This window comes from Patagioenas fasciata, chromosome 4, assembly GCF_037038585.1.
Source record: "Patagioenas fasciata isolate bPatFas1 chromosome 4, bPatFas1.hap1, whole genome shotgun sequence".
Lineage (NCBI taxonomy): Eukaryota > Metazoa > Chordata > Aves > Columbiformes > Columbidae > Patagioenas > Patagioenas fasciata.
In genome coordinates this window covers 25,944,967-25,972,427 of record NC_092523.1, presented here as the reverse complement: position 1 = coordinate 25,972,427, position 27,461 = coordinate 25,944,967, and the positions used below count along the sequence as shown (strand labels likewise).

Here is a 27,461-nt window from a genome sequence, read left to right as displayed (position 1 = left end):
TACTACAGAATTTCTTTGATCCTAAAGTCATGTCAATAGTATTAGAATATTAAAATCTGGTTATATGCTCTTCTGATGTCCTGCCAAACTAGTAATTAGAAAATGTTTACATAATCAAATTACCAACAGCTGAAAGGCACATTTTGTATTACTGAAAAGAGTTACTAGATATTAAGAGAAGTTTTCTGAATGTAAAAGTTAGTACAGTTGAGGTCTGCTGTAGTGTGTACGTATTGGCCTTATACAGGATCACTTCTCTCTGCACAAATATAACAATTATACTTGTTTCCTGAAGCAGAGGTGTGTCTAGCAGATATGTGTGTTCAGCAACTTCTTAAAAGTCTGTAGCACTGAGATGAAGACAGAAGAAATTTTCCAGGTTGAAACCTTGTAAGCCAACCATCTCCAAAACCACTGCATTAGGACTGTATGTAACAATTTGGTGCAGAATAGCATATATATATATATATATTCAGTACATTAACTAATGACTACGTCTGTGTTTTCTGCAAGGTATTAAAAGAATAGTATTAGACGAAAAAATGCATCAAAAAATGTGCACTGAAAAGACTCAGCAAAAGAGCCAAGATGCAAAACATATCTTTTAAGTTTATTCTCCACTATTCATGCTCAAGAGCTGTCTCATGTCTCAGATAACAAAACTGTCTAGTCTTTATGCAATTTACACTCATAGTCAGTTTAAACTCCTGGTCTTAATACTCTAAGAAAAAATTACAGTTAGTAACTGATCTATCTTTTCTTTTTTTTTTTTTTTTGTTCACTTTACAATAAAGCATTCGCATTTACTTTACTCTCTAAGCTTTTTGTATCCAAGACAGCTTCAGACCTACACAACAATAAGCCATGTAAAATTAGCATTATAATAGAAAGAAAAAGACCTTGAATGCACACCTTGCATGTTCCTGTTTTTCCATCTGCAACGGCTTTTTAATGTCTTCCAGTTTACCTTTATCTTTACTTGTATAGGGTCCAATTAAAAAGGAGTTAAACGGAACTATGTGTTTGGGTTGATTCATTCTGGCTCTCCGAGTGGCAAAGTCATCTTTTTCTAAATCAGGAACTCTGCTGGCTGCTTCATCTTCTGAACCAGAATCCTTCCCTTGGTAATGTGTCATGAAGGGGTTGTTCCTGCGAAGGATGATGTCCGGGGTGCTTCCATTGTCTTCACACATTTGCTTTTTACTGACACAGGGCAAAATTAAAGAAAGCTCTTGATGCACCCGGGGAGGAGGAGGGAGTGGCTGCACTCATCTCCAGTTCATAAAACAAGCACAGTTAATAAAATACGCTCCAGGCTGCTGTTATTTTGGACAAAGCCTTGTTACAAATTAAAGTTATCATATACAGGTAACAAATCCACAAGGACTTCACACAGAAAATCAGTAGTGTTGTTCTTATTCTAGCTGTAGCTAGAAGAATGAGTAGGCACTAGTTTAACATACTAGATGAAGCAAAGGTAGTACCGTAAATGGTAGTATTAAATTTCTCAAACACTTCAAACAAAGAGACTTGATGCAAATAACTGATTTTTGGCCAATATTGCTGAATCCTGAAATACCAGATATTCGGCACTTTTTCTTCTTAATGGCTCTTTCTTTCTTTCTTATTAATTAATTAAGACCTGAGTAATGACTGAGGGTGCTTGCCCTAATATTCTTAACCGCTTTTCTTCTCACACACATCCACACTTGATTCTTTCCCTAACTAACCTTCCCTTTCCGCCAGAGTAAGACCTCTATGCCAATGCTGACAAAGTAGCTACAACAATAGCACCAGTACGCCAATGCTGGAACACACTGTCATCTGCCATGGTCAGAAACAACACTGATACCAACACAGCCTTGTTGTTACTGAAGATTAATACAATAAAGACCCTTGAAAGTTGGTACCCAGAAAGATTAAGCTTATTTTAACTTGTAACTGTCAATACTCTTAAACAAATCAAAAAGACAGATGGCAAGAGCTATGTGATTCTCCCGTTTAAAAATCAAATTGTATTTATTGATATTTTAGAGCGTTGGATATCAAGTAGTACTCTCCCTCTTAGTACTTTTGTTGGCTGCAAATACTTTACATTTTCTCTTTCATATAGCACGTCTTGCTATATGAGGGTATCACAAAGGATTAAACAGTATGACATTAAGAAAGCAAATCTAAACAGCTCAGGGGTTTCAAGTTTCTTTTCTGTTTAAGAAAACAGTAGTGCTATAATTATCTGCTATTCTAAAACATCTTAAAGCCCTGCAAGCCCACTATACATGCCACTTATTTTACGGCCTCAGCTGCCCTTTCAAAGTACTGCTCAAGAAAGTTGCTGGAGAAAGTTAGGGGGATGCCATAAACCAGCCCGGACAGGTCAGCCTGGCTCGGGCCTCAGAGGACAGAGGAGCAACACAAAATTGCCTTTGCTGTCAACTTGTCGTGCTGTGCTGCAGAGGAGCCCCCCGTAGTGAGCACGTTCTCAAAATAGCCAAAGGCAACTTTTCCCTTAGATCTTTTTGAAGCATCAAGATTTCATTCAAGGCAATAGACTGGCAGACTGTTGCAAAGGGAGCTGCTGTCCCTTTCCCTCATGGGCATGTCTGTTCACCAAAGCTTCAGGAAGAGCTGGAGCAGACAGCTAAGAGCTCCTGCATGCTTTGCAGTGCTCCACATTTCTAACCCTCCATCAGCAAGTATTGTCCCTATCATTTAGCTTCCACTCGTAACAACAATTTCTATTCCTTCTTCCCTAAAATAATACAGTAAGAAGTTTACTAAGAATGTACATACCAAAATCAACAAACCTATGAGGTCATCTTCTGGTTCAAATTTCACTGCTGGACAGGCATATTACATTGCTCAATTCTAAATCACAGGTTGTCAATACACTAGTGTATATTGCCCAGATCCAGCTGGCTTTTTACACCTGCAATACAGTATGTTCAAGATGACCATCAGGGAAAGAGTCTGATTTTCTGCTTACGGTTTCCGAAGCCACCTTTTGTTTACCCAGTACAAGAATATGAAAACTTTAGAGAAAATATACTGATCTAAAATAGACACGCAGTGCCTAATGTTTTATGCACAGTTACCTGAAAGTCATATACACTTGAACTTCTCCCAGATAAGCCAGGGTACGTATGATTAATTGCTAATTAATTTTAACCAATTTTTTAATTAGACTTTACTACTGGCATCATTAGCCTTTTAAAAAATCTAATTATTTGGAAATAATTTTCAGAATCCTGAACATAAAGGGCATGCATAAAATCACATAATACTCCATTAAATCTTGTTTATATTTGATTCTTAAATGAAAATCAATAAGATGAATATTTACTTGGCTGGCTAGGTTGGAGGTATTGTTTTATGCTTTTAGTGTATAAATACATATAGATATATATATATAAGCAAATCATTATTCAGTGAAAACCATTGGACTTTTCAGTCTCCTATCTACCAATGCTACTGAAATTGAGAGCATCAAATGTCGCATTTCTGACAAGGGTGTTTTTGGAAACAAAGAAACATAAAGTTATTCAAAAGAGCAACTATGAGTCTTTGTAATGAATAACTGAACAATTTTCAGCTTTTGGTACAGCTAGACTTCAGCTATCAGTTTCTAGGTTAAGAATATTTTTTATTCATTTACATTTTGTTTTTAATGGAATTGTGACATTATGGGGTCTCTTGAATTAGTTTGTGGCAGTCTCAAAAGTGTCTTTTAAGGCCCGTTAATCATCGAGATAATGAAGACTGTAGATTTGAAGCTTGCAATGGACCAGAATTCCAAACAGATTTGCAAATTGCTCTTGTACACCCAGGCCCAGCCCTTGCACAAACAACACCCAGGTCTATGCTGGTACAGCAAGTGCTTCCAAAGTGTCAGACTGTGGGTGTTTGCACTCACTGAAGCAGGGTCTCGTACAGGCTTGTGGATCCTTATATCACATTTCAGAACAATGAAAGGGTTTTGCATGCTTATGCACTGTCAGGATAAGAGTCCATGTCCCTTTCACAAAAAACATGCCAAAAACGTTCGCTCACATTTCTTTCTTACATCCACCTCTCCATCTTCTATTACAAAACACCTAATTCTCCTCTTTTTAGGGAGTCTCCATGAATCTGATCCTTACCTTTCAATATAATAGTGTAGATAAGAGATGGATGCAGACAATAACCAAGCAAAGAGGATCACACACCAATCAAATATGCTATAAGGAGATAATACACTTCTTGAGGAAGAGGGAAGGCTTTTTGGCATGCATTTGTACAGTGTCCCATTCAATGGAGCCCTTTCCTAGAACATGCCACAGCAATGGAGATAAGTACTTAGATTCCAAGCAAAAAATACATTTGCATACAAGTTCAAACCCTTGCTGTGCCAGACCCTGAAAGGTCTTCTACTGAGTTTCAGCTTTAAGAACAATTAGATGCCTTGTAGAAGTCAAAGTCACAATGGGTGTCCTCCAGAGGTCAATATGTTGAGAGGGAACAGTCTGTAAAAGACTCATAGGAACTGAAAGACGACTGACCTCAGGTGAAAAAAATAAGAGGCTGGCATGATAGAAAGATGAGGGAATAAGAGGGGGGGAAGGAAAAAAAAATCAGAATACAGAAAAAAGTGGGACGTTTCTCAGTGATGTTAGTGCATGGAAATTCAAATTTAATGCCAAGAAGAAGACAGAGAAACTGGAGAGGTTCAAAGAACATGGAATGATAATGAGACATTGAGAAAGACGATGTATCCTGAAGCGTCACTACTGAATTCTTCCCTTCTCACCCACTATTCTTCCACTTACACATACAAATAATTTTCCTTACAGATGTTTGATAGCAGTGTCTTTTCTCCTGTGTCTTCCTGCAATCCCCAGGAGCAGGTGCCTACTTCACTATGGTGAAGCTTGGGCGACAAAGCTCTGCTCTTTGACCCTCAGCTGGGGCAGAAACCCAGTAGCTTCTTCTTTCAGCTGCCAAATTCTGTAAATTGTTTCCAATGAAAGCAAGGAAGGAAAACAGCTTGTTATTTCTCCTCCCTTCTCCTTCAGCCCTGTTGGAACAACAGACGATTGTCCATGGAAAGGGAAGACTCAATTTCATGCCAAAGAACCACACATTTGATCACATGTGCTTCTTTTGTGGACATCAAGCCAAGGGTTGGCTTGATCACGCAAAGGCTTGGAAAAGGGACTCACTGTGGTGAATGCAAATAGTGCTATTTTTGTGCATAGCACTGCTAAAGACAAGTTATTATTACATTTTACTACATATGACTACATTCCTAACAATAATACTACAGCCTTGGACTCAGAACAGGATTACGCTAATATCCTACCAGTTTACAGATCCGTGATAGACTAGCATACTAATTGAACCTGAAGGACTAATTTATGACAGATAGTTCCTCTTCATTAATATTTGGCTTTGTTAAAGTAGCAGTATCTCACAACCACACATACTGGTTCATTACAGTGTGACAACAGTGAAGCAAACCTGAGAAGAGGACACAGGGCAGCAAATATACTGTGACTGTTTTATCTGCATATGGCACATGTGTATATGGCCACAGACAAGCTTCACTGTATCTATAAACAAACTGCATCACATAAGAGCTGTACTTTTTACTACTAGATTTCAAAGCCCAGACTGTAGATCAGCATCTGCTAAACTACTCACTGTCAGGATTTCACCCCATAATCCTAAATAAAATGTTTTAGACAGAAGGACGTTTGGCCACTTACCCTTTAGCCAAACCACATTGATCATTCATAAGGGCCTAGTCTTCTGACATGCTGGTTAAAACTCAGCTTTGCAGGCCATTCCCATGAGAAAGAGAGGTTTTTTCATGAGGATCCAATATCAGATGATGGAAAGGCATGGGCAGCAAGCCTAGCCATCATTCAGCTCCCAAGTTAAAGAACAGGAAATAACCAAACTGAACAACATCCAAAAATAAATAACACAGGTAATAAGTGAATAACTACCAATAGTCCATGCCAAAGTCAGTCAAATTATGGTTGCTGAACTGTGCCTCCATGCTTTATCTGGTACATGGGTTAACAAGCACTATACTTCTATAGTTCCTGCCATTAAAAATAAATGCACCACTTATTAACACAGCTAAAAGTATTAACCGCCTAAAAAGTGTGGCTCAGTAAACTAAACCACCCCATCAAAAACAAGTAAGTTTCTGAAACTTTTGCCTAAACAAGGCATTTCTAATGTACCTTTATATGTATTTTTTATTAAATGCAAGAAAGCATCAGGTGGAAGGTGAGATGCAATCTGTGTAGTAGTTTTCTTGGAGTCTGTTTACACCACGCTGTAAGAGGATACAATTTCTCCACACAAATGCTGTTAGCATCATACAACTCTGCAATCCACACCTGCAACATCACAAGCCTTTTCAGACCAAGACCTTCACTAGCAATTGTGAGTGCTTAGCAGACTGGATTTTTGTTAGGAGAAGTGAAATCACAGCAGATTGAGGAAACTCACACTTCAGCCAATCCTAAAAATGCGAAGCGTGCACAATTTCCCACACGGTTGGGCTAACCTGCCATAGCGCTGGGCTGCTGACATGACCTTAATGCCAGCTTGTTCAAGTCTTCTTAACTTTCTGATCTCTTCTGCATCTTTCCCCTTGGGTGCTGATGTTTCTTTTGTACCACATGAAGGAGACTGGTCTATGGAGTTTCCTTTGTTTTTATTTAAACCTACTTGATTTTTACGTGAGTTTGCCTCAGGAGCCATGGAAACCACTTTCTCCTTTTCACACAGTCCTGATGTTTCATTCTGTTCTTCTTCTATGGCTTCAGGGTGGGGTTTGCTATTGAATTATACAAGTTAGTTTAATGTATGCTGTGCCTGAAACATATACACTAATTTCTTATAAGCACATTTTGTTGATATCAGATGCCAAAGGATGTATGATCCGGGAATTATGCTCTTTAATGGAAGTTGCTTCTTAAGTCAAATCAAAAGTGAAATATCAGTTGACAAACCAGCATGCAGAAGTATGTAGTCACAGCTATATAAACTGTACTGGTACATAGAATACAACATACAAATAAAAAGATTTTTTAAAAAGACAGCAAAAATATTTCCTACTTTGATTGAATACATCAAATGCTACTTATAATTTGTCAGTGAGTAACTGTCTTGAGAACTGAGACAGATCATCCAGAACATTTTTTGGCCAGCTTTGTGTTTGAGTCAACAACCATCATACTTATATTAACCAGCATCTTATCAAACACAAACTATACATTGCATTGTATGGTAAATAATGACATCGAGACAATTATTTTCCTCCCATTGCTTTTCCACCACCATCGTCAATTGCTACAAACAATTTATCAGTACCTTCTCAGCAAGATATTTACTACAGCAGAAGGTGCTTCATACAACTCATGAAAAGAATTAAAACTGGGCAAGTGTTAAAGCGTCATCACTGATAAAGGGAGCAATTGGACAGGCTGGTCTTACCTGAAAGGTCTGTCTCCTAGAGGTGAAGTTGCTGTGCTCCAACTCTTTCGGTACTCTTCTCGTTCAGCTTTCTTCTTCCGCAGTGGGGCGGGTACATAGAAAGTCTGATTACTCTTGTTAGGAAGGTACTGGTTAAAAGGCACAGCTGATTTAGGTTCACCGTGTGAGGTCCGCCTCGCCAACATATCATCTTTTTTCACATCTGGCATCTTTCTGTGTGGCAGGTCTGTTTCCGAGTCGCTTCCTCTCCCTAGTGAGGAAGGAGAGAAAAATATCCCTCTTCTTTTCACTTTCATCCAAGTTTGATGGGTTTTTTTGTTTGTTTTATTTTGTTTTCCCTTTTTTTTTTTTTTTTAAATTACAAATCAGAGAAGACACTACCAAAAAATTACGTTTAGCATGTGAGCACCAAAAAATGAGGCCACTTTTACCTGTATTTGTGTTTCAAAATCAGTCACTGAAGGCAGCAGTCATAACATCTACCCAGACAGTAAACATTTTTTTCCATCAACTCTTATTTTCTACCCCTGAAAAACTCATCCTCAGCCACAGGTCACATCAGAAAACTCAGGGTGAGAATAAGCCAGGCTTGTCAGTCACACAGGACAGCTACAGAAGCTTACCTGACTAAAGCCCAAATGACTCGCACATATGGGTGTATGTTTGACTAACTCACACTCTTAAACCTAGACTTAGACTTGTGCAAAGCACAAGATCAAACAAAAAAGGGCTGCATGCTGTATATTTACAGAATGGCAGGAATCTTTGGCTGTTTCTACACACACACATATTAACAGCAACTTGAATGAACATGGCACGAGCTTTGAACAAAATCTGAGAATAAGCGTTAGTCACTATAGATCAGAAGACTTGGATGGCCTCTGTCTGTCTGTCTTACTGGTTGCCTAGTCAATCAGTCTAGAATACTGCTAAACAGACAGAGAGACTTGATCCTCAGATGGGAAGGTACAAGGAGAGAGGGAAGGGATTTCAGGATTTAGAGGTTAGATTGATATAGCAAAGACTGAAGAGTACTTGCTGGCGAAGAAAAGAAATAAGGTGAGAGAGAAAAATTCAGAGTTACAGAGAATAAGATGGGAGATAACAGAGCTGAGTGACTGCTTTATTTTGCTTAAATGAACTGAGCATCCTGATACTTATAATCCATTTAAAACACAGAAACTTAGGCAACTTTGACTGGGCCGGAAGAGTTGTGGTGAATGGAGCCAAAACTAGTTGGTGTCCGGTCATGAGTGGTGTTCCCCAGGGCTCTGTATGGGGGCCAGTTCTGTTTAATCTCTTTATCAATGATCTGGATGAGAGGATTGAGTGCACCCCTAGTAAGTTTGCAGACGACACCCAATTGGGTAGGAGTGCTGATCTACTGGAGAGTAGGATGGCCATACAGAGGGATCTGGATCGGCTGGATGGTTGGGCTGAGGCCAATTGAATGAGGTTTAACAAGGCCAAGTGCTGGGTCCTGCACTTGGGTCACAACAACCCCAGGCAGTGCTACAGGCTCAGGGAAGAGTGGCTGGAAAGCTGCCTGGCAGAGAGGAATCTGGGGGTGTTGACTGACAGCTGACTGAATATGAGCCAGCAGTGTGCCCAGGTGGCCAGAAAGGCCAACAACATCCTGGCTTGTATCAGGAATAGTGTGGCCAGCAGGACTAGAGAAGTGATTGTGCCACTGTGCTCAGCACTGGTGAGGCCCCACCTTGAATCCCGTGTTAAGTTTTGGGCCCCTCATCATAAGAAGGACATTGAAATACTAGAGAGAGTGCAGAGGAGGCAATGAAGCTGGTGAGGGACCTGGAGCACAAGTCTTGTGAGAAGCAATTGAGGGAACTGGGGCTGTTTAGCCTGGAGAAAAGGAGGCTGAGAGGAGACATTATCACTCTCTACAACTACCTGAAAGGAGGTTGTAGCATAGTGTTGGTCTCTTCTCCCAAGTAGCAAGTCATAGGACAAGAGGAAATGGTCTCAAGTTGCACCAGGGGAGGTTTAGGTTGGATATTAGGAAAAAATTCTTCACAGAAGGGGTTGTCAGGCATTGGAACAGGTTGCCCAGGGAAGTGGCGGAGTCACCATCCCTGGAGGTGTTTAAAAGGCGTTTAGACGAGGTTCTTAGGGATATGGTTTAGTGCAAGAGTTAGGATAGGGTACGGTTGGACTTGATGATCCTGAGGGTCTCTTCCAACTAAAATGATTCTCTGATTCTAAGATGTTTTTAACTGGAAATCAAAATTCCCAAATGGTTGGACAAATACCTTATAGAACATTTGCAGTGGAACTGTCCCCTAGCCATTTTGGAAGCCACTTCACAGACATTCACAAGATTCCCTGCACCATCATGTGCCTTTTTAAGTAATTCACAAAGCAGCTATGTAAATATTTCTCTCCCAGCAGTTGTAACATCACCACAAGGCCTGGTTTGATGAGTGAAATGGAGCATATTCAGCCATTTCTCCCACCAGCATTCAAATCTTCTGCCAGCTTTGGAGTGTTGAATGTCTCTGGCTCTTGGCCCCTTTGCAACACTTGCATATGTCATAGCTGTTCCTCTCTTTGGGGTGAGGGGAAGCCACCCAGGTTGTGCCCTCTTGCTAATTCACCACGGTAGTAAATTACTAGCTAATTCTCTGAGCTACCTAATGAACGACTGAAAACAATGAAGTCACAAAAATCACAAGTAGCTTGTGTATAATTCAAAGTGGGGGAAGGAAAAGAGGTCTAAATATGCTAGGAATGTTATTTGCAAAGAGCTTTTGCGGCCAACTGAGTTATTCAATGTTTGCTTGGAGAGAAATGAAGAAGAGTGAAGGGGAGCAGTAAGAGAAGACAAGACACAATGGAAATGAGCTAGTTAGACAAAAATCACAATGCACTTTTTGCCAGTAACCTTTTGCTGGAAAAATTTTGGTTAAGAGCATATGATAACTAGCACCATGATTGGTAAGCTGAGTCTATGTCTAAACAAAAAGCGGAAACGTGACCACAGAATCATGAGCGTCTGAGGACAGCTGAGGTTGGAAGAGCCGTAATATCATTAGACTGAGCAGGGCCACAGAGGAGCTAGAAGAAAAGTGAAAGATCCCTTGCTGTTATTTGCTATTCTGTTTGCTCTTGACTTTGTTCTGGTGTTTATTTTTGTATCAAATGAAAACCACTCTTGAACTGGCAGACATAAAAGCTGGAATAGATAACCACAGTAGCAGAGGATTTAGAACAGATTCCTGTCCCTCATTACTGATGTGCCTACCAGCATCCCCAAGCTGAGTACTTCAAACAGCTGCTTTAATTATTCATATTTTACTAGCGAAATTATTTTCAGCTCAAGTTTGAAAAAAAAGCACTTGAAGCCAAAGCTCTGAATGGGAGCAGCCATGCTCTACATTTATAAACTTAACTTCGTTGTTCTGCATTGCCAAGTAGAAGCAGCAGCAGCCATTAACAAGCAGTTACACACCACAGATACACACAGATCCTTTGTAGAAGGATCCGTGCGCAACTGCTGGCCAAGCAGAGGATTTCTGTTCATTCCCAGAGTACGTTAGCAACTCTACAGGCAGGTCAGTCTGCAATTCTACTGTGTTTTAAACAAATTGTTCTGCTCTACCACTGTTTTTGTTTGCTTTTTGCCAAGGGACAGGGTCCACGTAGGACACCAGAGCAGTTCCTGAACAGTGGGGCTAATCAGAGATGGCATTCATGAAGGCAGTATTACTTGTTGTTTCCACCTAAACCAATCATCACCTTAGGATCATTTAAAAGATCTCCATTCATAATTCTTTTTTCTAGGAGTGGAAAGAATCATAGTTTTATTTCACTATCATATTATTGGTTTATAAAGCTTGTATCTAAACAGAGACACAAGTAATGCAAGTGGAACCTTGTCCTCCATCCAGCTTTGCATACACATTATTTCTATCAGAAACTACATGCAGCTGAGTGAGACACTGGCCTGCTGGGGCCACAGGATGAGGTTCGACAGAAAAGAGGTCAGCCAAGCTACACCTCACCTGCAACTCTTGGAGGAGACAGCTGTGAAGTTATGGCAGCAGCAAGCAGGAAAAATGGGACATACTAGAAAGGGCTGGCTGGACAAGTCATACGTGTGCACACAGCATCTGCATGCACTCTGGGTCTGGATATTGTTAAAGACCAACTTTTAAGAACAAACTATGTATGCTTGCATCTTATTTTGTGTTTGTTACGGACTCAAGAATGTGACAAGATAGTATGTCTTAGCTGTGGCAAACAAACAACCACAAAGCCTTACTAAAATCTGCTAACGCAGCAGAAGTTGATAGGAAGCAGCTACAGGACACATGGAACTGGCTGCCCACCAGCTGCAAGTAGATAGGGACACTGGCAACTCCTTGAGCACCCAGGATGGAGCAACACTTGATTAGGGCTTGTGAGGTGTTCCTATTTGCCAACACCAGGCTTTTGTCTCATTTGGGAAGGCAGAAAACTGTTTTGTAATGTGGAGACTGTGCTCTGTTCAGTGTCTGAGGGGGCATGAGGCCATTTCAGGGAATCAGCTCCAGTAGTTGGTTCTGGATGGTCAACCAGCAACAGCCCCAATACCACAGGCCACTCAAAACCGCAGAGCAGATCTTAGCCCTGCGTTTCCCACAGCTCTTTCACAATTCAGCTGTGATACCAGCTCTCCCTGCCAGCTTTTCAGTTTTAAGGAGTTCCCCACCACCTCAAGAAATCTCTCATGTGTCCGGTTATGATTAGCACCAGTTTCTTTCACACTGCCAAAAGCAGTATGAACATCTGGTTCCTACCAAAAAGTCTTTCTGCTCTTCCTTTTTTTTTTTTTTTTTTAAATAAATAACACTATTAAGGAGAATTGATTCATATGTGGAACATAGCTTCATCTGATGATGAAGTTTGACTGATGAATCTGTTCATCATGAATGTAACCACACAGAGGGAGCCTCAATCAAGCATCCTTTTGTTCTGAACCAGAATCCTGCTCGTGACAGGTAACCCAAGTGTACATTTCATACCTACCCCTAGCAAATCCTTCCTCACCAAGCACATTGTGTTTACAAGCCTCTGGGAATCAGACAAGAAAGGCAGAGAAGCAGCCCTACTTCTCCAAGCCTAGAGCTGCATGTCCTCACTCAAAGGTGTACAAAGACGGCCATGACTCCCACGCCATGTGCTATTAATTTACCCAATTTCCTAAATATCATGAAAACAAATATGACATTTGGTAAAATGTCATATTGTCAACTATCAGATGTTTCCAAGATATTTCTATGTCATTTACCTGCCCAGGGTTTACTTCAGCAAACATTTTATTCTTATCAATATTTCCCTTGTTGCTGTCCTTTTATTTCTTGCTCCAGCCTAGTTTATAACTTAAAATGAGTCTGCATAACATCCTCTTACACCGTAACCCAGAAAAGCACTCTTCCCATATAAAATTACACTGCCATGATGTAACTCATTTTCCAAGTCTACGCTATCCTAACTGAGACAGACTTCAAGTAAGTTGTTGGCAAAGTCATCTGAACCCCAGGGAGCACAAATCAGCATTCACAAAGAAGTTCTCCCACTAGGTTAGCATGATTCAGAGGCTGTGTCCAGCTTCCGAAGGGCACATTTGCTCTAGAAACGTTACTTAAATGTCACAACATTCTGCATGTGCCGCACTGTGAGCAGTACTTACCATCGCTGCTCCCTCGGAGCACTACATCTGGAGAGGGCGTCTGCTGCGAGCGGGAGCCAAAGGAGTCCAGGCTGTCAAAGGAATCATCTCTGCCGTGGCGAGGCGGGGAGAGGGAATCGCTGCGTTCAGAGTCCCAGCAGTCTATATAGCCACTGTCACGAATGCTGCGCTTCGGGCTCTCGATATCCTCTGTTTCCTACGTGGAAGTACAGCAGGTACCTCTTCATAAAGAAGCCACTTGTATAGCCATAAGATCCATTGCACATCAGACAACAAAGCACCAAGTACCAAGTACTAAATATCTCCCCCCCAGAAAAAGGGTTTCCTTATTTTCTACCCCTTCTCCCCTTCAAAACGAAAGTGCAAGCTTGCAATAAACCCCAATTTTACGCTGACTAAGAGGAAACCCTGTTCATTAGATTAGTACAATGAACCGAGAAAAAGTTGCAATAGGTAAATTGATAAACCAATCAAAACTGAAAGTAACCTGAAACTTGACTTGTCGTCCGTAGTCCATAGCACAGGCAAAGGCACTACAATTTTAACATCGTGTCTGCTGCTTTCCAAAGGATCCCCCCCTCCCCTTGCCCATCTATTGTATCTGGCTGGGACACCAGCAGACAGCATTTGTTGTTGCTGCTTCAGCTCGGCAAAATAATGAAGCAGTGTGCCCCAGCCTCCCTCTACCTTGAAGAGAAATTCCTGTTATGAAAGAAGGATGTCTTTCTGAAGCAATCAGCAATGAAAAATATGCAAAATGCTTTTCCTGATGCCTCAGAAGAATTCAGTTGTGCTCTTTACTCTTTGCCAGCTCCTGGCTCTGGGGGATATGAAAGCACTTGTAGCTGACCCACATGTTCAGAGCAGGGAGAACAATGGTTGTCTTTGACAGCCCTGTGATTATAAATTCTTTCCAGTGCAAGCAGCACATACTAAAACACTGAAACTCCAGCAGAGGAAAAGGTCAATAGAAGCCATCCTCACCCTTGCATTATAATAAATCCCTTGTTTTAGAGAGCGTCTTAACATTAATTACGATTGCACGGGCTGAGCAAAACCAAAAATAACTACTTTTATGCAAAGATAAATCTGTTTTTTTCTCTCCCGACAGTAAGTAAAGTCAGAGATGTGGGTGCCATTATCAGACTGACATTTTGTGACCCAGAGACGCTGGAATGTGATTTTCTCTCTTTTCTTCTTTTTATTTTGTTTTTTTTTCACCAGAAGCATTTGAATATTGATTCCTAATTAAGAAGAACCCCCTGCTTATCACTAGCTGGAGCACAGCTATGTTGAGCACAGCTCCCACTGTCCTTAACTGCTACAGTTTTACTCACTACTACTATTGCCAATGAGAAGATCAATCAAGACCATCACACTATGCTATGGTGGGCACCTCCACAAGAAAGTGGGTTTGCCGTAGAAGCAATGGAGGGAGGAGAGTCCTGCAGTAATACACCAAAGCTGCTGTGCTGGAGAAGAGAGAGACTCAAAGCAAGACAGAGAGATCAGATCCAACGTCCTGCAGACTTTTCAGGAAGAAGGCTTAATTAGTGCCACTCACTGTTATGCTGCCAAAATACCACATTAAGGGCAGAGGCAAAGGTCCCCTAAGGCCAAGTTGAACTGTGGTAATGTCAGTAAGTAACCCCACTGCAGACTGAAGTGAAAGTATTTTCTAAAAACAAATAAAATTCATCCAACAAAGTAGCAATTGGATCCTATGTAATTTCCTTCCCCAGTCCTGCTAGCAAACTAAAATGCTGACAGAAATGCTAGACAACAAAGATCTGTCTCCCTGGAATCTGCATGAATTACACACAGCCAAGAACAAATCTAAAAATCCTGTCAAAGTCCTGTTTGTGACACGATCCAAAAATCTTTTTAAAAATCCAAATTCCCTAAATCCTCTCAACTCTTCATACCAATCAGCTATTCTCAATCCTTAGGCACACTTCCATTTTCCTAAATTACTGTATTTGAATGACACAGAACAGCTCAGCAGCTACAGAACTCAAACTCAGGAAAAGGCCCCATCCTGCGCTCACTATCTCCCAGACTTCAAAAACAGTCCAATTGTGAACTAATGAGTTCTGCAGCCCCTACTTTCAAAGGCCTGTTGATGTTAATTTTGCATGCCGCTCACCAGGAATTAGGAGGCAGGCACCGGGATGGGATGCTGGACTTTGTAAACATGTTCTTTACAGCCTTCCCCTTGGCAAAGCTGTTGTCCCAGCCCAACGCTGTCACATAGGCGGGGACGTGTCCTGCTCTGAGCAAACATCTTCTCCCAAATGTTATCAATGGGAAAAAGAAACTGGTTATCTGCAGGACTGATAACACCATTACAGGATACACAGCAGCACATTAGTCTTTCATATTATCTAATGAAAAACAGAGTATGTCACCAAGGGGTGGTAAAAGTGTGATTGCCAAATATAAGATGCATTTCTCCAGGAAGTTCCACCTCCTAAATATAATGAAAAAAAACTATGGATCTTTTGTCATTTAATTATTAAATTCTTTGGAAAAAAATGCCACTATAGAATGTGATAAAGTGTCTTTTCATCACTCCAGTAGAGCTATAGAGAACATCAGAGTGCTGCACAGCATGGTTAACATGTTCCATTTTACAACGAAATCCTCTTCAAATTCAGTAGCAGACAAGCCCACAATTGCCAATGGGAAATACTGCAGAGGTACAGGAGTAGGGAGGTGACCTTAAAATAATTCGCTAGTGGCCCATGTAACAGTACCACCTAAACAAGACTTTTCAAGACTGGGAAGTGCTCTGTTTTTACATTAAAGGAGTATTTAGCTTTCAGCTTTTACGAGATCTCTACTCTGCTCCCAGCTCCAATGTCTGCAACAAATCAGCTCTTGCTGTTGTCCTCGACCTGCAGCTGCCCAGCCAGGTGACCAGCAGCTCCCTGGAGGATGCTGCCTTTCAGCCCCACGCTACCTCATCCCACCAAAGGGCTCAAGATAGGACCTCCAAAATTCTCTGATGAGTAGTTTGATGGGTAAACATGACCTGGAAAGAGAGAAGCCTCACACTGTGAGATATTAAAAAATAAACCATGATACCATACAGCACTAACATTATAACAACCTGCACTTTGGCTATTATTCTGCGTTAGCTCCCTGTTGGCAAAGTCCCAAGTGATTAGCACAAGTCATTTAAAATGAAGACCAAGAAAAACCTCGACAGAGAAGCAGGACATTCTCTTTTTCCTTTCCATTTCCAGTTGTTCACAGGAACTGGGCGCACAAACAGGGATTTTAACAGTCTAAATAAGGCTCCCTGGTCACACTAGAGTGTAGGAACTGTTATCAGTCAGCCAAGTACTTCCTCCTCTCCAGCAGCAATCCGGTGTTGGCCCTCTGAGGTCCCAGAATGAAGAGCTGCAGCTGGGGCAAATGCATTAGCACAGAGTTCAAGGAGAGTAAAGAGCAAAGAGCCTTCCAGTGTCCCCAGACCCTACTGCCTGTGGTGACTTGGCTGCTACATGAGATGGGGAGGGAGTAAAAAGCACAAAGCTCTCTGTGGGCTGGAGAACACACCTGCATAGCCTTTCATGAGCAGTATGTCCAACACATGCAATGCTAGCACCAGCTGCTGCCACCTTCTTACATGCCTGCTCTTTGCCCCTCCCATCCCCAGTAAGTGCACACTTGGATATCAATGCTAATCATTACTGAGGTTAAGTGTCTCATGTCAAGGTTCAGAGCATGCTGGAGCGTCCAACCAAAAGTCCCCAAACCACCCTACAGCAATCACAACTTTTCCTTTCCAACCAAACACAGCTCATCACAAACCACCAAATATGATTTCAGCCAGAATTTAGAGCTTGGCAAAACAAGGATTCATCATAATTATGCCCTTGGTGAAACATAATCTCCCCCTTCTATCCTACCCTTTGGTTTGATGCTTTATGTTGCAACTTAAAAACAAAAGAGCTGCCCAGGAGACTGAATGTTTTGAAGAAGAAAAATCTCTGCTCCTGTGTGTCCTGCCACCTCAGTTCTGAGTCTCAGCTCTCTCAGCTGAAACCTCGTGTAATAAATGAAAATAGTTCAAACCCAAACCCATGGAAATGAAGATGACAGAGCCAGGTGACAATTCTAAAGTTCTGTTTGACATCACTTGTTGCATCATTGATATCACCACAAAGCCGGCTGCCAAAGAAAGTTGCATTCATGGCTTGGTAGAGTCAGAAACATTGAAAAAGGTAAAGGTTTACTAAATAATTTGTATTCCAGCCCCTCACTTCTCTCCTATTTAGCAACAAACAGGTTATCTATAGAAACAATAATTCAAATGAAATTTTCATTCCCAAAACATAACAAAAAGATACCTTTCTCATTTGTGCCAGTAAACCTTCAAACTCCTTCAGGTTCAGGGTTGATCCACTGTACGATGTGCAGTTGTTTGCTGCTTTCCCTAGCCAATAAATGGTGACTAATACCTGTAGAAGTTAATAAGAATCAATTGAAGCCATATACACAGTCATTTAACTTAATTTACTTCCCTTCATCATATCTCATTTATTCTAACCTGCACAGCAACACAAGATTTTGTTATAAATCAGAATTGAAAGGGAAGTGTCTGACAGTGGTTAAACATAAATACATTGGGCAACTATGAAAATTTGAACAGTCCTACAGAATATGTAACTTAACACATTACCTTCCCGCTATTTTTATAAAAAATCTGTCATGTCTGCCTGGAAAATAAACAGCAAAAATAAATCTGAATAGAAAAAAATGAACAAGATATTTGAAACTGTCTAGGAGACACACTTTTACATATATATGTTTGTATATCCAACAGGAAAAAAATCCCTAAAGAGCAGTAATACTAGTGGTCATTAAATAAAACTGTTGAGGCTAACGGAATAAATAAAACATGAAATGTATGCCTGCCTATTTCAAGGAAAGAAAAAGTAGTTTCATTTTTAACCATACTAATGTAATTAACCAGATGACAAGGGAACATTTACTTCCAGGCTTCTGCTAGCTTAAGAAATGCTTAGCCCAAGATTAATCAAAAGCCATGAGCATCTGGTTGTTTCTAACAGACTGAAGCGGAAAGAGTTAGTGGTTTCATTCAAGTTCTGACTTGATGTCTCTCCATAACTCAAAGTCACTTCAAAACTAGCATGGAAAAAAGCCAAAAATTGCTCTTGCCAATATTTGTATACCCTCTCATTCCTTTAGGTAGCAAAGACTACACTGCTGGTGCTGCACTTGTTTTAGGAAAGGAGAAATTAAGATACTCAGGATGGTCAAACCAAACACCTCCAAAAATGCTGATATTTATAACACACAGGGAAAGCAAACAGTCCTTCTCTGCACCCACATATGTCTCCACTTAAAGCAATGTCTTTAATGGTACCTGTGCAACAGTAATTTGGACTGGAAACTGATCATCAAAGGCAATTCAGTTCAGTGTTTTGCACCGGTTAAAAATGCCAAACCATCATGTCAGAATTTAGGGCTTTTTCTCATTTAATGTTCATTATTTCTGCATGTTCCATGACATTGTGAAGTATGTAATTGCAGAACAAACTGGAAATACCTTGATGTGGAAAAGATGTGCAACTAATAATAAATAATAGTTGCCATTAACTGTCTCAAAAACGTTTAAACTGAAATATAGTATTTTATGCTTCAATGGGACAGAGCCATATAATTCACACTATATAGTTAACTAAAGAAAACAGGACTAGAAGAAGTCTCAAAGGGACAGTGAGGACTGACATCTCTGTCAGACTGTTCTTTCCTAAAGCGTGCACCCATATCCCTTCAGTGCTTCTTCCTCACTCACAGCTAGACTTCTGCTTAGCCTTTCCTCATCAACTTTCTCTAACATCCCCATTTTCACTTAAGTGTGATGTCCAAAATCACACACAGCACTCCAGCTGAGGCCCTGCCAGAAAAGGACACAGCATGTGTCACACAGAACCCCTGTTTAAAAACAACTGTGGTGCATGACGTAAAATATATTATGTTTTATATAAAAATAGAGTTTATATTTCCCTTTAGTTTATAAATAATATACATGCCATGAAATAACTGAAAAACATTTTTAATAAAGTTCAGAAATTTTCCCCTTGTTTTTAAAACTACATCCAAATTGATACTACTGTGCTGAGGGAAAGGAGGTGGTTTCGCCAATACTATTCTTTTTTTAATTTTGAAACAACCTTTATCTGAGCAGTTTTCCTCCAACCAGCACTACTCAACAAATTGATGTTACGAATTTTTATACTATATGTACTCAAGTTAAGTGAAAAGGCTTGCAGATATAGTATTCCTGGCGAACAGGAAAGTGTCCAATTCATTTTGCTGTTCAGTTCTCTGATGAAGGTTGTGGTGGTTTTATTTCTGCTAGCATTTGATCACTTTCTCTCTTCTTCCTTTTTTTTTTTTTTTTTTTCCCCCCCAAATAATGTCACATTTGCAAGCAATTCCAACTGGTTGCCAGTCAAAGTTGCATGATCATGCACCTGGAAAGCATATATTGCATACAAGCACATTATGGAGGATACTTTTGAAACTTTACCTTTAAAAGAATACATGTGTACAAAAGTATTTAGCCAGTGCCACAAGGGTGGTAAAATGCCAAAGCTGAACTCCCTCCTGTACAACTTTGTGTGCTGGATGCAGAACATTTTACTCTAATGATGATGGAAAAGACAGGATGAAATAATTTGGGGGGTTTTTTAGGTCATTTTTTGTTTGGTTGATTTGAGTTTGCTTTGTGTTTTGTTTGTTTGTTTCATTTTAATTTACTTTTTTACCTGAAGTTGCTGGCTTCCAAAGTTACTAGGAAAAAGTCTTGGCATTTTCTAGCAGTCTACGGGGATGTGAACCAAATATAACATGAATTTATAGCAGTTCACAGCTGACTAAGGACAGATGGCTTGCTAGGCTTTAGGATAATAACCAACTCTGAAACCAGCAAAGTTTTGCCATTTTCTTTTCTACTTAACAGGATCCATTATCATTGCTATTATTTCAAATCACAACAAGAAATTAAAGTTAAATGGAATTAGCCTAACAAGCAGAAAGCTAGCAAATCTGACGGTAAAGACTTGCATCCAGATCTAATGATCATTTTGCTTCATTTAAAATACTTTGCGCAATTTTACTTTATGCCGACATATTCACAAAAGCTACAAAAGTGTGGCACCACAGGTGAGTCAGCCCATTCCTGGTGAAAATCACAATGGACGGCACAGAGATTACATTATTTATCCCTTATTGAAGTAAAGACAAACGTTCTCCATTTTATTTCTCTCATAAGGCTGCTTTGCCACAGCAGCTCTATCAAAGTTTGCAGTAGAACCTGGTTAGGTTCATGTTCAGAACTTTTCAGGAATACTCATCTGTACTCAGTTTTTACTGTCATCATTCTTGCTTAGGCCAAATACAGGATTAACCAGACAAAAAACCAAAACCCTCCAAATCATGTACTTACATTTTTCAGCTTCCTGCTACAGTCAATGTTCCTGGTTGCACACACACACACAAAGAAAAAAAAGAAAAAAAATCATCAGAAAGCAGGCACTTTCCAAGAGGGTGTGTGCATCAGAAAATGTTTTCCCTAACAAGCCTGCAGAATGCTTCTGATGGCTGGAAACACATGAAAGCTAAGAAGATGTAGTTCACACAATAATTTATTCATAACGTGGGAGTATTTTGTCACCATTACTTCAATCATTAAATTAGAATTCTGGAAGTACAAAAAGAAAATGTGTTTGTAATGGTCCCACAGTAAAGTAGGACGGTGCCAAAAATATTTCCTTTAAACAGTATTGCTGTTTTCTTCAAAAAAGAAGACCAAAGTCCTCATTGCTAAAATGCTTTCTGCAGTAAGCCAATAGTCAGATTCTGCTCTGTGATAAATCATGCAACCCATACAGACTCTGGAAGCGCCTGAATATGCATAGGAGACTGAGGAAATCACCAAACGTTAAAGAAACAGAGCAGGTGCTTCTGTGGAAACAAGCATCACAAATAACAAAGTAGATGGGTGAAGCAACAAAGATCCTTACAACTGAACTGGGTTTTTTTTAATGTATACATGAGCACTGATACTGAACATTGGTTTCCTTCTCAATTTATTTTTTCACCAGCGTTCATCAAAGGGTGGAAGATTTATGTTAGAAATAACAAAGCACAAAGTCTGCACAAACATAAACAACGTTTCAAAATTAAGCAAAGAGACCACTAAAAATAATGGGGCAAATTTGGATGCTGAAAAATAAATAAGACTACTTCAGATTTAGACAAGATTCTCTCCTGATTATTTATAACAGAATCGCCTTCTACTATAACTGTAAGTCCACTCCAGCATTAAAGGTTACCTGACAAAAACCAAAACTAAATGTACTTAAATCTGTGAGAACAACAAAAGTCTAAATATAGACAATGCTAAATGAAAATATTTTGATAACATCTTTTTAAAGCCAAAATTTTATCCACCAATACCTACATAATAAGAAAAACAATAGAGTCCTATTTTTTTTTAATTAATAAAATACCAGTGGAAAAGAGTCTTGTTTAACAAGTCAGGAAGAAATTCTTTACAGCATTAGCTCATAACTTTTATAAGCTCAATGATCCAAAAGAAATATATCAAATGCATACCTCAATTAACACCTATATGAAAAAAAAATTGGTTTATATGTCATTATCTTAATTATATGCAATAATGTCATATTCATCCTTTACCATAGAACAAATACCATTTTTACCATGTTTAAAATATAACCCAAAAGTCTTCAAAGAGGAAAAAAAAATAACTTTCATGTTTGGGAACTAGCTAGCAGAAGACTGTCTTGAACATATTTCTCTACCACAGTCATGGACTTGGCTTGTACACCTCAACTCAGTTGCTCAGTATGAACTTGGACAGTGGTAGGAAAACATTTGGCTCATTTCCACAGCTGCTTTCTCTGAAGAGTTGACAGGGAAAAAATATCCATGCCAATGAGGCGCTTCACGTCTATCTAGCATCATATTCAGAAGAGGGCCAGGCCAGCTCTGCAGAGTTCATCACTCCTGGCTGAAGTTGCTCACGTGCTGGACAGCTCTCCCTGGAGCTCCACGCTAGTCCCAGCCTCCCAACCTGCCTCCTCTGAGGTGCTCCACCATCCTCAACCCTGAAAGATCAAGCTTCTTATCAGAAGGACCCATTTTTCAATGGGTTTTATATGAAGATTAGGGTTTCGTATGGAGATCAGGGCTTGTTTTGCAACATTCTCCAGCCACTCATCATCATGATTTTACAGGACATCATGAAGAACCTCTTTCATTGAAATGCTATGAGATTTAGAAGAAATGCGTTACATAACCCCCCTCACTGGTATATACAGGTGAGAAGAATCTCATATTAGAACGAAAAACCTGGAAAGGAACAAAAAGCAGGAAACTATTCCTTAAAAGAAGGAAACTCGCGAATTTGATTTTCAGAACCTTTGAATTTTCCCAGACAGTGCTTTAACACCATGAAAACTTGCCCAGCTTCCACTGCCAGAAGGGAAAATAAAATAGAATGCTGCTGAAATTCAGTAAATTGCTTCCATATACTTTTCTAAACTGGATATGTCTGAACAGGGTTTCATTAGTGATCTTTTTGGCCAAATGAAACAAAGTCATTCAATCAACTCAGCAGTATTTGCTTGTCTGTAGAGCAGTAACTTTTTAATACTACACACGACAGACCCAAAAATTTCAGAAAAACTTCTAAATACCACCAACTATAAGTTTTGTTAATTTTATGAAAGTGTGGGGTGCTCTTGCTTTTGGGGGAGCTTGATCACCATTAATATAAATGAGAGAAAAATACAGTTTCACTGCTTTTGTTGTTCTAGTCCATGATGATAAAGCCTCGCCTGAAAGGGACAACAGTTCCTATTTAAGACCTCAGTCTACGACTATACGGACTTTGATCCAAGCCTGCTCTGTGTGACCTTTGCAAGTCGGTAATTTTTTCTGCGCCAGTTTCACATCTATATTTTAAATCACTTTGTGGAGTGAAATGCTGAAAATATAAGCATTGGAGTCTAAGCACCTCTTTGCAGTGAGGGATGTGCACACACAATGGCTGTTGATTAAAAGGAGATTTTTTCAAAAATCACTCCACCATCCCCCAAAACATGAATTAGTTATTAGAAAGGAGAATCTCTTAATATGCATGTGGTAATTTGTGTGGTAGTAGGTGTGTGACTTTGATGAAATACTATCTAAACTGTGGCATTGCCAGTCCACATAGATGTCCTGAGCCCAAATATTGTGTCCCAACTTAGTTCTTGCTAGAAAATAGACAGACTGTGCTCATGTCTGCACCTTGTAGAGTCTGAAAGCCCTATAAATATCCTATAATACATCTTCAGAACAGTTTAATCTGAAATAACAGAGTTGTGGGCTTTTTTCCCCAGCCTACATAGTTCATTAGTTGGGCAGACAAAAAAGAATGCCATCAATTCAGACTCAGGAAAACCCCTAAGTCCCACAGAATCTCATTACTTAACTAAACCAGTATTTTTAAAGAGCTGTGGTTGATCTCTCTGGGAAAAATAACACCCCCTAGAGAAAGCCTGTTGAAGGGAACAATGTATTCTTCCCAGCACTGAAGGTTTCCCAAAACTCAGCTTCCTATTTGTTTTACACAAGTGACAGTTCTATAGACTTTCTGCTCATCCTTAAATATTTACTATTGCACCACATGCATCTGAGGTTGTAACATGCTAATCGCAAACTGCTGTTGTACTTACTTGATGGTTACTCTGTTTGATGTGTCCTGCAGATCACCAGGATCAAAAAGCTGAGATTCTTTAAGTCCCAGCTCTTTGCAGCCTCTTAAGAATAAGATGATGTTATCCTGAAACAAGGCAAAAAGAGAAAATAATTTAAACTCTCCCTATTGAGAAAAACAATCTGATCAAACCAACCTCTCCCTGACTCAGTAACAGCTCAAATAGTTCTATCATTAGTTAAATGAAAAAACAAAGATATTTCCAGTCACATAATTTAAGAAGTCAGTACATGTTTTGTTTAAAAACTAGAGAAATATGAAACAAAACTTTTTCCCTTTTTATTTATTTTTGTTTTAAATATGTAACTGCAACAAGCTTGTTGACTTTTCTTCTTCCAAACCCAGATGTTGGCAACCTCTTTAACTGAAAAAGCCCCACTAACTTCCCCACCTATTGCTGTAGGCTGCCAACACAACTTCTGCATGTTATGGGTCAGAAAAGGCTGGATTTCTGAATGGAACAGGAAGGGTAGATGTGAAAGAAGCCACCACCATGTAAGTCGGCATCTTTTTCAGGAAACATTTTGCATGGTGATATGAACAAGCCCAGTTACTCCTAGTTAACACAACCAGTCCCTTGCCTCTCCAACCTTAACCAGTCAGAAGCCACTGGGAAAAGAGGTAGGTGCCTTCACCCCAAAGAAAACACTTGAAGCTGCACATTAGGTGACCACTGTCTGTAAGAAGAAACAACATCAAATTTGTAACACTTTTAATGGAGGATTTACACTTTTCAGAGTCTAAAAAATAGAAATCAATAACTAAAGGAGATTAAGCACAAACTGATAGGATACTTTCAAACCAAATATGAGTGACAACACATTGGTTTGCACCAAGGGGATTAAATCTGTATGTGTGCATATACCTCTAACGTATGTTTAATACTTACACATATGCACATCAACTGCCTGCCTTTTACAGAACCAGTAAATCTATCTTAGGCAGATGAATCTTGAAGGTCAGTACAGAACAAGATTTTAGATAGATATGTTGCTAGATCAGCAACTGCAATGGTAGATGTGTGGATAAGTAGAATTGTTTAGGTTGGAAAAGACCTTTAAGATCACCAAGTCCAACCATTAACCTAGCACTGTCAAGTTGAACACTAAACCACATCCCTAAGCACCACATCTATGTGTCTTTTAAACACCTCCATGGCTGGTGACTCTACTACTTCCCTGGACTGCCTGTTCCACTACCTGAAAACCCTTTCAGTGAAGAAATTTTGCCTAATAATCAAAACCTCCCATGGAAAAACTCAAGGCCGTTTCCTCTTGTCTTGTTGCTCGTTACTTGGGAGAAGAGACCAACACACTCCATGCTACAACCTCCTTCCAGGTAGCTGTAGACAGCAATAACGTCTCCCCTCAGCCTCCTTTTGTCCAGGCTAAACAGGCCCAGTTCCCTCAACCAACTTGTGCTTCAGGCCCCTCTCACCAGATTCTTCGGACTCTCTGCAGCACCTCAATGTCTTTCTTGCAACAAGGGGCTCAAAACTGAGCACAGTATTCAAAGTGTGGCCACATGAATGCCAAGTACAGGGGGAATGATCACTTCCTGTATGTATAATGTACAGCTTGATCTATGTATATCATACAGCTTGCTATTCTCTGAGGCCTCTCATATCAAGCATCAAACTGGAAGTGAGCTGCCATGTGAAGAGTTAGAGAGGAGGAGAACCAGAATGTGAGGCAGAGACCTCAATTTTTATAAAACCTGGGAGGCAGAGGAGCCTGGGCCATGTTCGGCTCTTGCCCAGGCTGCGTGACAGAGCTGGATTCGCGAGCAGGGATGTCCCCACAACATCTGCTCCCAGGCTTTTTTTTTGGGTGGCACAGCCACAGCTCAGCAGAGTAGCCCTGTTTGTTCTGCTGGGGTGCAGCAATCAGCATGCTAATCGCTGTGGTTCTCTGCATGCCAATACTCTTGCACACAAAGCTTGCTGTCACCAGCCACGTCACAAAAAAATACGGACTTGGAAATTTAGAGGAGTCCAAATCTCCCTTTCTTCCCTGTCTGAAACTTAACAGCTCTGGATGGGGGCCAGGGGGAAAGGAACAGCAGTCAAGAGAGCAGAGAGTTCATAACCCAGAAAGACAGCATCATTCATGACATGAAAAGTTGCTTGTAAAATTCCCCATCTGGCTTACTGTTTGCATTATAATTTTTCGAACTGCAATGTGAATAACTCTTGTGTTTAGCCTTTGATAGAGGACAGTTCTGGTCACTTCCAAATAGTGGGTGGAACAACGTGTAAATCTAATAAAAATGCAAATAACATTTTTTTTAAAAAAGTTCCTAACAATATTTCCTAACAAAAATATACAGGCCAGAGTAACCTAATAGTTTTAGAAAACAATGAAAGGAGGGGGAACTCTGGGGATAACTAATTGCAACTATCTTTATGTTAAAAGTTCATATCCAAGTTATGATAAGCAGTAACAAAATATCAGCTATTTGGCAGTCATGTAGTTCGGAAACTCAGCTCTTCTGTTGATGAACAAATGCCCACTTCTCACGAAAAACAGTGTCATCACTCCATGCCTGTTTTCAGACATGCTTTTATTTTGATGGTCATCATAAAAATGTTTGCCAACAGTCACTAACACCATCACCCAAACAATTCCTCAGAAAGCTGGTATCTTGTATGGGTATGAGTACCCACACATGCCAACTAGATGCAACCAGTGAGCACTGAAAGAAGTTTTTACTTTCGTCAGCAATTTCCAATGTTCCTAAATTGGGCAATTTGTTTAAAAGGATTAAAAAAAAAAAAAACAACAAACAACAAACAAATTGTTTTCATGTGACAGATATTCAGGTAAACCTGCCTAGGCTGCCTATCTCCAAGCCAAAATGTATCTCATGCTACTGCAAAACTAACCTTTTACTGGTTTGCTCCAGTATACTTGAAATTTGTGTTTGTTAATTCTATGAAGCCACTGGAGAACCACACTCCTAAGCCACTAAAAGGAGAAAGGAGTCTTATCATTAGGACCCAGCTACCAGGAAAGCTCTCACTCAGGATTACTATGCCTTGCACTGGCCAAGTCTTAGCTTCTTCACTTCTCAGAAAATTTTGCTTACATTGTTTGAGGGAAATTATAGTTCCATATCTGTTCACTGTAACTACTAATTTTTTGTAGTCACCTAAAGTGTTACTTTTTGTTGCTGTTGAAGAAACTAATAAAGGGGGGGAAAAAAAGTTTACAAGCAGCTATGTATATAAAACAAGGGAGTGAAAACACTCAACATGCATATTCAGCTCCTTACAGCTTGGCAGAGTTAAATAGGTCATGCAAATGGGTCACCCTGCAACGGCCAGGATCGCAGGGCAGCCAGCTGCCGTGCCTCAGCTCACAAGGTTGTGTCTTCTACAGTGGTGTCTAAAGACACACGGGTAGAATTCAGTCCCTCTGACAAGCCCGTACCAGGCAATAACACACAATT

General features: G+C 40.0%; 1 protein-coding gene across 18 annotated transcripts in view; it reads right to left on the bottom strand.

Annotated features, from left to right (window-relative positions):
• The window catches only part of LIMCH1 (LIM and calponin homology domains 1), a 181,319-nt gene that overhangs the window by 52,632 nt on the left and 101,226 nt on the right, over positions 1-27,461 (bottom strand). For 11 of the 18 annotated variants that reach the window (XM_065836883.2, XM_065836882.2, XM_071807416.1 and 8 more), the window contains 7 exons: positions 23,971-24,077; positions 20,670-20,700; positions 17,542-17,652; positions 13,184-13,379; positions 7,492-7,741; positions 6,560-6,832; positions 913-1,203 (listed from right to left, as the gene is read on the bottom strand). In XM_065836883.2, coding sequence (XP_065692955.1) covers positions 913-1,203; positions 6,560-6,832; positions 7,492-7,741; positions 13,184-13,379; positions 17,542-17,652; positions 20,670-20,700; positions 23,971-24,077 — 1,259 coding nt within the window. Of the gene's footprint in view, positions 1-912; positions 1,204-6,559; positions 6,833-7,491; positions 7,742-13,183; positions 13,380-13,670; positions 13,843-13,870; positions 13,998-17,541; positions 17,653-20,669; positions 20,701-23,970; positions 24,078-27,461 lie in introns of those variants that run through there. The other 7 variants (XM_065836885.2, XM_065836889.2, XM_071807420.1 and 4 more) reach the window with 5 other exon arrangements.